General features: G+C 38.9%; 1 protein-coding gene across 2 annotated transcripts in view; it reads right to left on the bottom strand.

Moving 5' to 3' along the window:
* Positions 1–6,145, bottom strand: part of PHRF1 (PHD and ring finger domains 1) — a 43,203-nt gene extending 37,058 nt beyond the window's left edge. For both annotated transcript variants that reach the window (XM_087950771.1, XM_087950772.1), the window contains exons 1-2: positions 5,961–6,145; positions 1,661–1,775 (exon numbers count right to left, since the gene is read on the bottom strand). In XM_087950771.1, the coding sequence (XP_087806897.1) occupies positions 1,661–1,751 (91 nt within the window). In that variant the 5' untranslated portion in view covers positions 1,752–1,775; positions 5,961–6,145. The remainder of the gene's footprint in view (positions 1–1,660; positions 1,776–5,960) is intronic.
* Between the last annotated feature and the right edge of the window lie 7,157 nt (positions 6,146–13,302).

Raw genomic sequence — 13,302 nt, 5'->3', positions numbered from 1 at the left:
TGGTCGGGCTTAGTTTTTGGGGAGGAAAATGGGGGGGGGGGGGAGGAAATTCTGCCTCTGCCTACCAGCATCCATCCGTACTCATGTGGCTAGTGTCCTGTCAGCGTGTTAGATTGGTTTTGTTGTCCTTTTGGTATAGTATTATAATTAATCAAGAGCCAGTTTGGTGTAATGGTTAAGGCATGAGGCTAAAAAAGGAAAGGCTGTGAGTTCTAGACATGCCTTTGGCACAAAGCCAACTGGATTGACCCTGGGCCTCTCACTTTCAGCCAATCCAGGCAGTTTCTGAAAATTAGACATGACTGAACAGACAAAAATAAAAGAATCTGTCCATTCTTTGGAGATCTGCAGAGAGGTGTTGATATTAATGAATAGAAGGGAACAAAACAGCAGCCCACCAATTAGGGTTTTATTTCAGCACTTGTGGGAAGATGAAGTCCCTTCCAGTAATTTTACCACTTTTAAGATGGACAAGTAAGATAATTTCTTCTGGTTTGGAGATTGGATGCCAAGTTAGGAGAGTGCTAGAGATCATCGGATGTATATTGTAATTTCTGGCTATGGTCTGGAACTGCACACAATAGTGAGCATCCCGTGTCTCACGTTATTAGACTATGCCCGTGATGGCGAACCTATGGCACGCGTGCCACAGGTGGCATACAGAGCCATTTGTGCTGGCATGCGAGCTGCAGGCAAACTTACCTCACTGCGCATGCCCATGCCTCACAGCTGATTTTCGGCTGGCTTGAGGCCTTTTTTGGCCTCCCAGAGGCTTCAGGAAGGCTTCTGCAGGCTTTTCAACTAGGCCCGTTTCATCACTTCCTGTTTTTCTGGAGATACCGGAAATGACAAAACGGGCCTAGTTTTTGGCCTGAAAAGACTGCAGAAGCCTTCCTGAAGTCTCTGGGAGGCCGAAAAAGGCCTCAAACCAGCCGAAAATCAGCTGGGAGGCGCAGTGCAGGTAAGGGGGCAACGGGGTGGGGATTGCGTGGGCATGCGTAGGGGGTGTGGGGGGGCGCGCATTGCCTTCTGGGTGCTGGCACGTGAGTGCGTGTGTGCAAGTGCACGCACCATTTTTGGCACAGGAGCCCACAAAGGTTAGCCACCACTGGATTATGCATTCTAGTCTTGGACTTGTTGAGATAGAAACAAGGAAGCAGAACAGGATATTATTTTTAAGATTGAGTGAATCGGTCTGCCCCATTTTGTCAGTTGACCTACTAATTTCTTCTTACAGAGAACCTTATATTTCTGTTTCCAGGAATAAAAAATTTTGGGGAGTGGGATCATTACTACCCCAGTTAAGTATGAGCAGTACTACAACTTTCTCTCACCTAGCAGGATACCAGAAAAGAGAGAGCTTGCTCTCGCCATGGAACTGAATTGATCATTTAACAAAGGGCTTTGAAAACTAAAACAAGAGCATCAGGCTCCTCATCCTAATGTTGAAACAAAACAAAAAATTCTCAGGATTTGTTTTTCCCTGTAGGAATTTAGCTCCTTAATGCCAGCCAAGCATTAAACTGAATAGGAGTCTATGTTTGAATGTTTACAACTATGGAGCCAAGGAATTATCAAAACCACTAGGAGATATTTTATTATAAATACTAGCTGATTAAAGACCAGAAAGTTGGAATGCACACTGACTAATTTCATTTACCTGCATCACTAAAAAGCAGCACATTTGTTCTTTTAACTTTGCCTACTGCAGCATTCTTGTTTATGAGTTCATCCTGGCTGTCTTCATCCATTGCGGGGCATTTGGAACTGGCTTCCTATAAGCATAAAGCAAAAGGAAATTATTTGTAAAATGGAAAACACTAAAACACCTAAATACTTTTTCTTTGACCCTCTGAGTTAATTTTGATATAGACAAACATTTGATCAGAATATATTTCTACAATATCTTTTAAGCATTGGAAGATTACCTCTGAATGTATTTTCCTTTCTACCTATAGAGAACCAGCCTACTTCTCTCATTATTTTAGAAGTGACATAGTAACTTCTCTTTTGGAACTGACTAAAGTACTATATTCCAACATACATATTTGACTGTGAAGAAGAAAATGTTAAGGCCATGCAATGTAAACTATACAAGAAACTTTGATCATATCATTCAAATGACACTGTAGGGCAATGGTTAGGGTGGTGAACTGAAACCAGGGAGACCCAGACTCTAGTCTAGGGGTCCCCAAACCCCAGGCTGTGGCCCACTACCAGGCCATGGCCTATTGAGAACCAGGTTGCATGAGTAGTGGGCTGCCGTGCACATTTGCAGCTTGACTTGCAGATGTAGCAGACAGGCATGCACTCGCAGATGCACGCACTGGCCAACCACTTGCGCAGACTGGTTCCCCTCCTCCCCAGCTGGGCTGCCAAGCCGCAAAGGTTGGGAATCGCTGCTTTAGTCCATCCTCAGAAGCTCATTTGGTACCTTTTGGACAGTTGTGAAGAAAAATACAAAGAATGAATAGTATACCTGCTACCTTAAATAAAAGGCAGAATATAAATCCAGCAAATGTTGTACGCAATATTTCTCCTTATTTCTAATTTATTTAACAGCAACTATAGCTATAAATACAAAAATTAAAATGCATAGTTGCTGAGGAAAATATTTCAGCCAACAATACTTGTATACCTAGGATTTGGGTTCCTTCAGACATTTGAGGCCCATGGCCCAAAAACATTCTTTTCTATTAAAAAAAAAAATCCATTCAAAAGCAACGGAGTACACACATAAAGCATTACAATTATACACGTCAGGCATAGTTCTTCTAATCCTATCTGTATCCTATGGATATGCATAACTGTCTAAGATTATATAAGTGTACTTAACAAACAGAAATAATCAAGATTATGTTAACACTTTTATGGATTTTAATTCAAAATATAGCAAAGAGGCAAATGAACCCAAAAGTAAGATTTTCTGTTTCAGTTCTAGTTACATCACCAGGTTATAATAGCCAAATTTTCAAAACTACATTGAATGAAAATTTAAAACTAAACCCTCCTCCTCAGTTCTAATATACAATATTATTTCAGGATTTCCTTGTAAATGCAGGTTCTGCATATCTTTACCAACTTTGTTGAACAAAAATAAGGCAGATAGATGATAGATAGATAGATAGATAGATAGATAGATAGATAGATAGATAGATAGATAGATAGATAGATAGAGTCAGTCAGTCAGTCAGTCAGTCAGTCAGTCAGTCAGTCAGTCAGTCAGTCAGTCAGTCAGTCAGTCAGTCAGTCAGTGTTGGAAGAAATATCCTTCTGGGTTCAGTTCCAAGTGGGGAAAAAGACACTGGAAACATGCAGGCTGTTTGGAAAGATGGTTTAATGGTGGACAGGATCACATGCCTTGGAGCTCCTGAGCAGAAAAAAGGGAAGAGATGCTGAGAGTCCCTTGGTTTTATGCCCTCTGTTGGGATTTGAATTTGAGCTTGTATTCTGATTGGTTGTCAGACTTCCATGGGGCCATGCAGGGACAACTCTGTAGGCTGTCCTGAGTCCCGGACTTGGATGAGCTTTGCTGGATGATTACGTAATAAAGGGCTTTGGGCAATTCCTATTATAGCTCTACCTGGAGGAGACAGAGGTAGGCTCTACCTGGAGGAGGTCTTCAGACTTGACCGCTTTAACACTTGTGGACTTCCAACTCCCAGAATTCCTCCTCCAAGCATGTTAGCTCAGGAATTCTGGTAGTTGAAGTCCACAAGTCTTAAACTTACCAAGTTTGAAGACCCTTGAGGTAGATCTTTGTTAGGTAAAATAGACTGGCCCAGGCCTTAATGGCCCATTGACAAAGGTGGGGTGGGGGGAGTTTCTGTCTCTCTGAGTTTCTACTTCTCTTTTAGGGGAAATATTCTGCCTTTTTAGTATATCTTAAAATATTTCATTTTTCTAGGAGAGGTGTGGGTTTTAACTTCCAACAATAGGTAGTTTCTAACTGCTGATTTGAAAAGAATACACTCATACGCCCATATTAAATTCTTACGTTATGCAGGAATGAGTTTAATGAAATGTTGTTGGAAAAGATATGCATGCAAATACAATACAAATACACTAGAATGCTGGATGGATTTTACATGAAAACTTCAATTTGTTAAATTTTTTGCATTTTTTGCATACTTCATCCAGTATGTGCAAGACAGTTAAACAGACTCCTCATATCCTGGACAGAAATTGTTTCAACTTCTACCCTCAAAACGACACTATAGGGCACTGCACATCAGAACAATTAGACACAAGGACAGTTCCCCCACCCCACCCCAATGCCATCACTCTGCTAAACAACTAATTCCCACAACACTGTCAAAGTATTTAGTAAGCTTGACTATTACTATTACTATTCTTCTTCTCATCCTTCCTATTACCTATCTCTTCCCACTTATGACTACAACCGTGTTGCTTATATCTTTACAATTTATATTATTTTGTTTCCTAGTATCATTTGATTGCTTATTAGTAATCTATGACTATCACTAAGTGTTGTAGCTTATGATTCTTGATGAATGTATTTTTATTTTCATTTTCTTATGGACACTGAGAGCATATGCACCAAAGACAAATTCCTTGTGTGTCCAACCACACTTGGCCAATAAAGAATTCTATTCTAAGAAACAGCATGCCGAAATCAATTAATCTAAACCCATATTAATCAGGGGATATTTGTTGCTTATCTGTTGGTGTTCTCACTTACTTGGAAGTCCTATTGGACATAATGGGGATTATATGTGTACACAAACATGTAAGAATGTACTCATGATATATTTTCAGATAACTATATACATTAGGATTTTGTTTCTGTATTTAGACCATGCAATATTATTTTAAAAATGACGCATCCTTGCGGATTAAATAATATTTAACCTCTTCCTCTGACATACTCCCTTCCTGCTAACCCTGAAAGCCTTAAGTCATTTCTGGTTTTGTCCCGACATACACAAACACAAATCAATCTTCATATTTCTTGAAAGAATCTCAGTCCAGAATTATACTGGGATGATACTGAACCAGTTTCATGTACAGAACAGAAACATTTCCTCTATTCTCTATTTTCAATGTTGGTTGCTGATTATTAAAGCTCCGAATGACCCATTCAAGGGACCACTCTTTCCCATATGGTATGGCCTTGCCTAAGCTCTCCAACCATCCTCAGCAACCCTCAAGCAATTGTCCTTGCCAAGCGAAGCTAAAAGACATTTCCAGGAATAAAAGCTTAGATCCGCTTCAAGACCTTCCCAGTCACACCGTCCTTCCCACTAAACATCTTTTTCCTGGCCCAAAACTGAGACATTTGGTATTTTCCAAGGCATTTTTATTAACCGCCGCTGTGACTCTTGTATCGCTGCCGCTTCTTCTTCTCTTCCCACCCTACCTTTGTAAGCGGCCTTGGAGATTTTCTAAGATAATTAATAAGCGCCCACGCTTTATATACCTGACTAAGGAGCAAACAATTCGCTCCATCAGTTTCATCTCGGTCTTAATTCAACGGGTTCCGTGGCATGAGCGGCCGATAAGCCCAGGCGAAAACCACGCAGGGCACAAGCGTTGCGGCCACGTCACTAAGCGCGAAACGAAAACATTGCCCAAGAGGAAAACGCGGAGGGAAAGTGGGGAGAGGGGGGGCCGGTCGCCCAAGTTCCAGACCACCCCGGGCTCACGAACACGAGTGGCAGGCAATACCAACACAACGACACGGAAAGGGATGTCCTCGCAGATTCAACCCACCCCCACCCCCAACTCTTCCTGGGGTCAGCAGCCGCAAAGCGCAACGTCGCAGGCTCCAGGCCCGTCGCCGGTTGCAGATCAAAGCGCCTTTGCAGGGACCTGCCCGCATCTTTAACTTCGGGCCTCCTGGCGGCTTCTCCTCCCGGGGAAGCTGGAGGGTCGCATCCAGGGGAAAGGTGGGGACACACACTAATGCAGCATTACCCGGACGGCTGACTTCCACTCACCGGCCAGGAGGTGATCCCGCGGGATAATGTCGAAAAGCGGACGGAGGGTGCGCAGGGGCGCCCGTTACCGTTACTACCGTCGTCGGTAAAAACGAAGATCCCGGAAGGAACCGAAGCGACAGGGACCTAGGCCTCCTCGAAGGCCAAAAAACGCCTCCAAACGATTCGTTGACCCGGAAGGGAATGGAATCTCTTCCGGGTAACATTACTTAATCGACCAGATGTGAGGAAGAGAAAGTGTAGGACTCTTCCATTTGCTTCGTGGGGGGGGAGTAGAACGTTTTAAAGCATGGAGTCGCCCAATGTTTGCTCGCACGGATCATTGTTCCGGCTGCACTAATTCCGAAGGAGGATTCGCGTTAAAGCTGCGCTTTCGAATCTGCTCCCGCTGCAGGTGGCTCAGGAATACGATCTCAGTGTGAAGTTGGCCATAGGGCACCCATAGGATTGCTGCCGTGGTATTTGCCGAGTTGCTTTATTCTCAATCTTCCCTGGTTTATTAACATTTTATTGTAATTGGCAGCTGCTGCCAGGCCGGGCTTCAGCGATCGTTTTATACCGGAGGCATCAGCCTTTAGCTTCTGATAGGGATAGCTGTTGTTTATTGTACTCTAAAACGAAGCGCGATTTTCTTTCCATGGACTCTGCCCATTGTTCGGGGCGTTTTATTTTTGTCCAGCTGCAAAAGCGAACACACATTCTGGTCCTTCGGACAGCCGCGGTCTTGTGCAAACTTACTCAAGAAATAAGTCCATGTGATGCATTTAGTTTGAGCAACACGATCTTTCACGCAAGGGTCGAAAATCCTTCTTAAAAGTTACAAGAAAATAACATAAAATCCTATTAATAATTTTGATAGAAAGTTAAAACGTCCCGATTTTCAAATGAGTATTAAGATTCTAGGTAATATATTCTTGCATAGTCCGTAATTTAACCAAGGTTTGTGGAATACAATTCAATTAGTTGGTTTAAATATACTACCGTATGCTCTTAAGTCGGCTTGTGTGAACCCAGTTCTTACAAAGCATGATTAATAAACTAATAGTCGAGTTCACACAACCAACTCAGTAAAAAGCAAGCAAGCTGCAATTATGGTTTAGACAGGCGCATATCTGGATATATTTATTGGAAAAAGAGAAGACTTAAATCAGTCCAAACGCACTGAGATCAGGACAAGAGTATGGAGTTTCTTGGGATTCTTTAAAGCAGTTAAAAGCGAGGGATTATTTGTTCTGCTAAATGTTAAAACACAAAAGTTAGTCTTCCTTAATTAACATCACTAGCTAATTAGTAGCGCCGGGTCAAACAAAGTTGCCAAGTAAGATGCCACTGACCCGTCTAGCGTCTGGTTTTGTGTGAACGTCTGAACGGTTTTCCCCCAATAGAAGAAACGCGCAAGCCTTCCACCACAAGAGGTCTCTGCAATATGCCTCCCGTGACCCCCAAACCCTGCAGTCTGACAAGAGCGAGCCGTGCGTGTTAAACCCCGCGGAACCGACGGGGGCGGGGGAAGAGACGGCAGGGCTGCACGCCAGCCTTACTCTCTCGCTAGGGCGTTCGGGATTATAAGGATTACGTCGCTAACCCAAACAGGCATTTAACGGGGTGTAACTAAAACTCCAAACAGCTCAGCGAGATCAAAACGCGTTTGGAGATGGAAAGAACGCGGCCCAAAGTGGGGGCGGGGGGGGAGGTTACTGCCTCTGTCTTGCATACACCACGGTTGTAGAGGGTAGAAAACGAATCAAGGCTGCTATCGGATAATGCCAGGAATACAGTACTTCAATTTGGCTTAATCTGGTTTTCTGGCTCAGATCGTAAACAAGACAGCCCTCTGTGCACATGCTGCCAATGAATTCCATCCATTTACTTGGATGTTAGGAGGAAATGCTTTCTTTCTTACCTGCCAAGGTACGGTTTTATAGTTATGAGGAAAAGCTTGCTCCCTTTCATCCTAACTTGCATAATTTTATAACCCTTTATCATCTTTCCTGCCAGTCATTTTACAGCAGTTATATTCATATTTATTTCTATTCAGAGCTTATTTTCCAGTAGAAGTTATATTGCAGTTCTAATCATAGGTTCCTCTTTTGTGGAGAAGGCACACTATTTCTAACCTCTTAAGTTTCTCCTTTTTGAAGCAAAACCTCACCACTTATTCTAGTGGTTTAATTTTCTGACCCCTTAGAAAGAATGACTCAGAAATCCAAGTATACAGTATCCACTTATTGTGCAATAACTTTTCTGGCTGGATGATTGTTCAGATGATGAAACAGTTCCCCAAGAAATGGCATCATGCTACATTTCCGACTCCGAACAAAATGGCAGTATTCAAGCTATTAACAACCTGCTCTATATCAAGCTAGTGGCCTACCATTGCCAGAAAAGTGATAAATACTTCAGGGCAGGGGTTCCCAATCCCTAGTCGGTGGACTGGAACCAGTCCATGGCATTCCAGAAACTGGTCCGCACAAGCAAATGAAGGCCTATTTGCAGGATGCAGGCAGCATGTGAAACTGTACCCTCTCCGGTCCATGGAAAAGCTTCTCTGCAAGAAATTTTGGATCCCCGGTGCCCATAAGATTGGGGGCTGCTAATACATCTTATTCTTTAACTTTAACATACAAGCTTTAAACATCAATATTGCATTTATCTCCCTCCCTCCAAACTACCCTTATAGAATGTTTTTCTTTTATAAACATCCTTTTTAACCTACAGAGTTTTTCTTTAAACCGGTACATCATTTTCTTTAACTTTCTCTTAATACAGGTACTTTCAAATAAATTTTCAATAGCTTTTGCCTACTTTTAAGAGTTACTTAAGCATAAGATGTATTAGAAAATTTGATTCAAAAGAAAATAAGTGCTTTTTTGTTTAAAATATTTTAGTACTTTGAGGGAAATAAAAATGGTGACAGTTCACAAAGACTACTAAGTGCAAGTAGAAATATATACTATTTCCATAGCAAAGAAGTTAAAGCAGGAATGGTTAAATTGAATACTTAAAAGAGGAAAATATGTTCTTATTTGGATATTGCTTCTGGAATTTGTGCTTGTGAAGAAAAAAAATTGATCTTGGTTTTGTTGATTAGAAAGATTTGTGTTATAGAAATGGCTAGTTATGTACTGTATTAATATGTAAAAGCAAAAAGTGGAGGTCGGAGTGTGTTTATATTGTACTGTGCTAGGAAGAATTAGAAGTCAATGCACCCCTTTTCTTTCTCTTCCTCTTCCCCCATGTATTTCACACCCCCTTTTCCCGTTCCCTTTCTTTCCTTAATTTCCTATTTTTTATTACTAAGATGTATTATGATACATTTTCTCTGATATTGTTATTGGAATGCTTCATCCCAGTCTTTTGTAATAGCTGCCCATCCTATAAAATTAAAAAGTAAATGGGAGAGGGAAAGAGAAAGAGAAAGAAAAGCATAATGTTTTGGCACTGAATCGGGAATGAAACTGTGTTCTGTTTCTGGATGCTGTTACAACACTGTGAATAGACCAGGTGTGCCATCCTCATGTTTGTTTTTCAAAGGAGAGATCAACATTCCCCATCAATTACCCTTTTTATCTGCAGAAGTATTCTGATACAGTTTTTATCCTATGGATTTATAGGAACCAGAGCAAAAGCAAAAGAATTGTAGCTTCTATGGTCCAGATTATAATCTAATTTGGTATAAACATTTTCAGCAATTTATTAATTCAACTGGTTCAAACATAGGTTCAGCTTCACAGAAAAATCTGCAATATAATAAATCTGTCCATTTATTCCATCATCGTCTTACCAAAATTTTCAGCACTACTTGGAACTGACCCTAGGTCCTTCTATATGCAAGTCAGATTATCTGAATAGCATTGGATAGAGTTGTTAGCCAGAAATCCTCGTTAGGATGGTATGGGTGAAAAAAAAGAACACAAGAAAATTGGAACATGTATAGAGCAAGCTGTCTCTTTCCTTTTCTATACAGGCAGCAAAAATTGTGCATCTGAGAATGCTTCCTTGTCAAAATCATTAGAAAAAGAGAATGCATTTCCCCAATGATACTAAATACAGCTAAGCACGGTGTACATGTGCATGTCAGCTGTCCCTTTCCGACATCTTCAACAGTGAGCTGAAGCAAGAAGAGTGAGGAAATAGACGTATTGAATATTCTGGAGAAAACAAAAATATCTCACTATGAAAAAGTGGCCTAGATGTCATTTTAAGTACTGCAATGTCACAAAAAAAAGGAGGTCGTTGTTTTTCTTGATGCAAAACACAACAGTTCATCTGAAACTGCTGGAAAAGAAAGCCCTGTGAATTTGCAGAATCACCCGAGAGTAGTGGTGTCAAACTCGTGGCCAGATGTGTCACGTGCTGGCCACGCCTACCCCGGTTTAGCGACGGGGAAAAAAGTTGTGATATGTCACGTGATGATGCGACATTACGAATTTGACACCCGTGGCCTAGAGCTTAAGAAGTCCCAAATCAATTTCCTTCATCAACTGCAGTTCTCTTCCTCCAATTAATGCCCTTCTGATTTGAGGAATTCCCATGACTCATTCTAAGACCCCCTTTATTTATTTTTTAAACATCACTTTTTAAATAGCACTTTGAAATTTGTAATTGTAGCACATGAAGACATTCCTCGCATCAAAATAAGGCAGCTGTCCCTGTGAAATGTAGTGTGAAAATTTTAAGAATCATTTCTGACCAAAATGTTTCTGAGAGACAACAAAAATAAGTATGTCCAGATGATCTCGCCCACCTTTCTTTTTCTCCTCAGGCTGGATTTAGGAGACTCGGGGGTATCAGGGAGCTCATTCTGACCGGTATCTGTTTATAATAAAGATCTTTTATGGGGAGTCTTTGGAAGAGAGGCTTTGCCAATGAGGGACTCCACATTATCATCTCTCCCAGTTTTTGATCCAAAAATGCTAAGCAAGCCTCCCCAAGAAGACCATTCCCTAGACAGGACACCTTTGCTGAAAGGTTCTCTGCTGTGCCTTTTCTTAAAAATGGCAGTCATTGCAGATAGCAACAGCTACCTCACTTTGGATGGCCTTGGGGGGGGGGACATGTGAAGTTGGGCATGATTAGTCTTTGATAGGACACCACCAAGATATCTCAGGGCTGAAACTAAATTAGAAATATTCATAATAAAGACAATGACAAACACTTCCATATGATTAGCAGAGCTGAGGTCCACTGGAGAGAATCTTATATTCCAAGTAAATGATATGTACGGGATTATAATCCATAAAGTTATATAGTATTAGGCTGTTTAGAAATGCAAAGGTAATGCAAATACTTTGAAGGGAAATCAAGAAACAATCAGAAGACTGATTGACAGCCAAAACTAAGCTGTGCTCAATATTTTGGAATTGACCACATACCTTTCTTAGCAACTAATTTGAATAAAGTTTTTCAAAATCCCAGACATATATAATCTTAAAAAATAGGCAACCCTGATGCCATGTGGAGGATTTGATTACTTTTTCTTGTTTAGATAGAATGTTATACTAGTTAGCAAATGTAGTTTTTAGCTTCTTCTTTTCCCAATGCTTTAAATAATTTATAGTAAATTATAATAGTAAGGTACATAAAAGGCAAGGCAACAACTGTTAATAGCTAATGTCACTCTCAGCAATATAAAATATTACTCATAGGCCTTGGTGAGTCTCTAAAAATGGACATGCACATTAGCATAGCACGTACTTGTCTGGTTTGGACAAATGCATTCTCCAGAATAAAGGATTATAATATTTAACTTCCTAAAAATATAGAAAGCTCAAAGCCACATTGCCAGGAACACATATTATTAAAAAAGAGAAAAAGAGCATTGCTCAAAATCCAGGGTAGTTGCCCCCTTGTGGGCCCCAACTCTCTATTTTCTGGTCCACTGAATCTTCCAAAACATTTAAACAAGTAGAATTATTTTCTGCTGATGTTTAATGGATAATGGAGTAATTAGACAGAGTAAGAATTAACAACTCTTAAAGAATATATACATTTATTAAAAAAAACTTTTAATCAACCCCTAAAAGTGAAATTGGAGGGTGAGAAATCTTACCTCAGCTTCTCCATGTATCTTTATCTTGTCAGTGTCTTTTCCACTGTTGTTCTTGGAAGTGAAGAAGTAAACATAAGCATGCCTCTGCCTTTCCCTAACTTTAGAACATAGATAGGGAAGGGGTAGTTCAATTACTCAAAGAAAAAGCTCATATACTTTGTCAAATTTGGATCATTTTTCCATAGAGATCCTCCAAAGAGACAAAGTATTTGTTTTATAAATAAAATCAATGATGAAAACACAACTTGCTCAATCTATTTAATAATGTGAGTTTTTTTATGGACTAAAATAATCTTATCTTGTAGAACCAGTGTCACATTTCTTCTAGTGGGAATCATGACTATTTCTTGATTGAGATATCTGTAATCCCAGACTTTGACCAGGATGATCACTCCCTTTGTCTTCACAGAATGGATTTGAATCTACTCCAAACTCCAGTGTCCTATTCTCTGTATGTCACGCACAGCTAAACACTGGGATAATTAAAACTACAGACACATTTTCCACGTAAACACCATCATGAAGTGCTCTGTTTTATTGCCTGGCCATAAAGTTTTTTTCCTCTGAGCCACATAAGTGAGTCACATGAAGACAAATTAAAGGTTTCATCTATTGATGTTTAAAAGGGATCTCAACATTGGATCTGATTGAAATTCAGAGAATGCCAAATTGCAAACATATCAGTGTTCTCATAGGGTTTTATTCGCAATAATATTAGTCAAAAAAGCAGCTGAATTTTCTTCATGCATGCTGGCTCCTCCAAGGTTAAGCTTTGTCAAGAGAAGGAGAAATCAACATATTTATATTATATTATATTATATTATATTATATTATATTAATTATATTATATTATATTATATTATATTATATTATTATATTTATTATATTATATTATATTAATTATTATATTATATTATATTTATTATATTATATTTATTATATTTATTATATTATATTATATTATATTATATTATATTATATTATATTATATTATATTATATTATTATATTATATTATTATATTATATTATATTATATTATATTATATTATATTATATTTATTATATTATATTTATTATATTTATTATATTAATTATATTATATTATATTAATTATTATATTATATTATATTTATTATATTATATTTATTATATTTATTATATTATATTATATTATATTATATTATATTATTATATTATATTATATTATATTATATTATATTATATTATATTATATTATATTATATTATTATATTATATTATATTATATTATATTATATTATATTATATTA

The sequence above is a fragment of the Notechis scutatus genome, chromosome 1 (assembly GCF_049901735.1).
Source record: "Notechis scutatus isolate UNSWTSFEM ecotype Mainland chromosome 1, rNotScu1.2, whole genome shotgun sequence".
NCBI lineage: Eukaryota > Metazoa > Chordata > Lepidosauria > Squamata > Elapidae > Notechis > Notechis scutatus.
The sequence above is the reverse complement of the archived record's forward strand: the minus strand, read 5'-3'. Positions and strand labels throughout refer to the sequence as shown.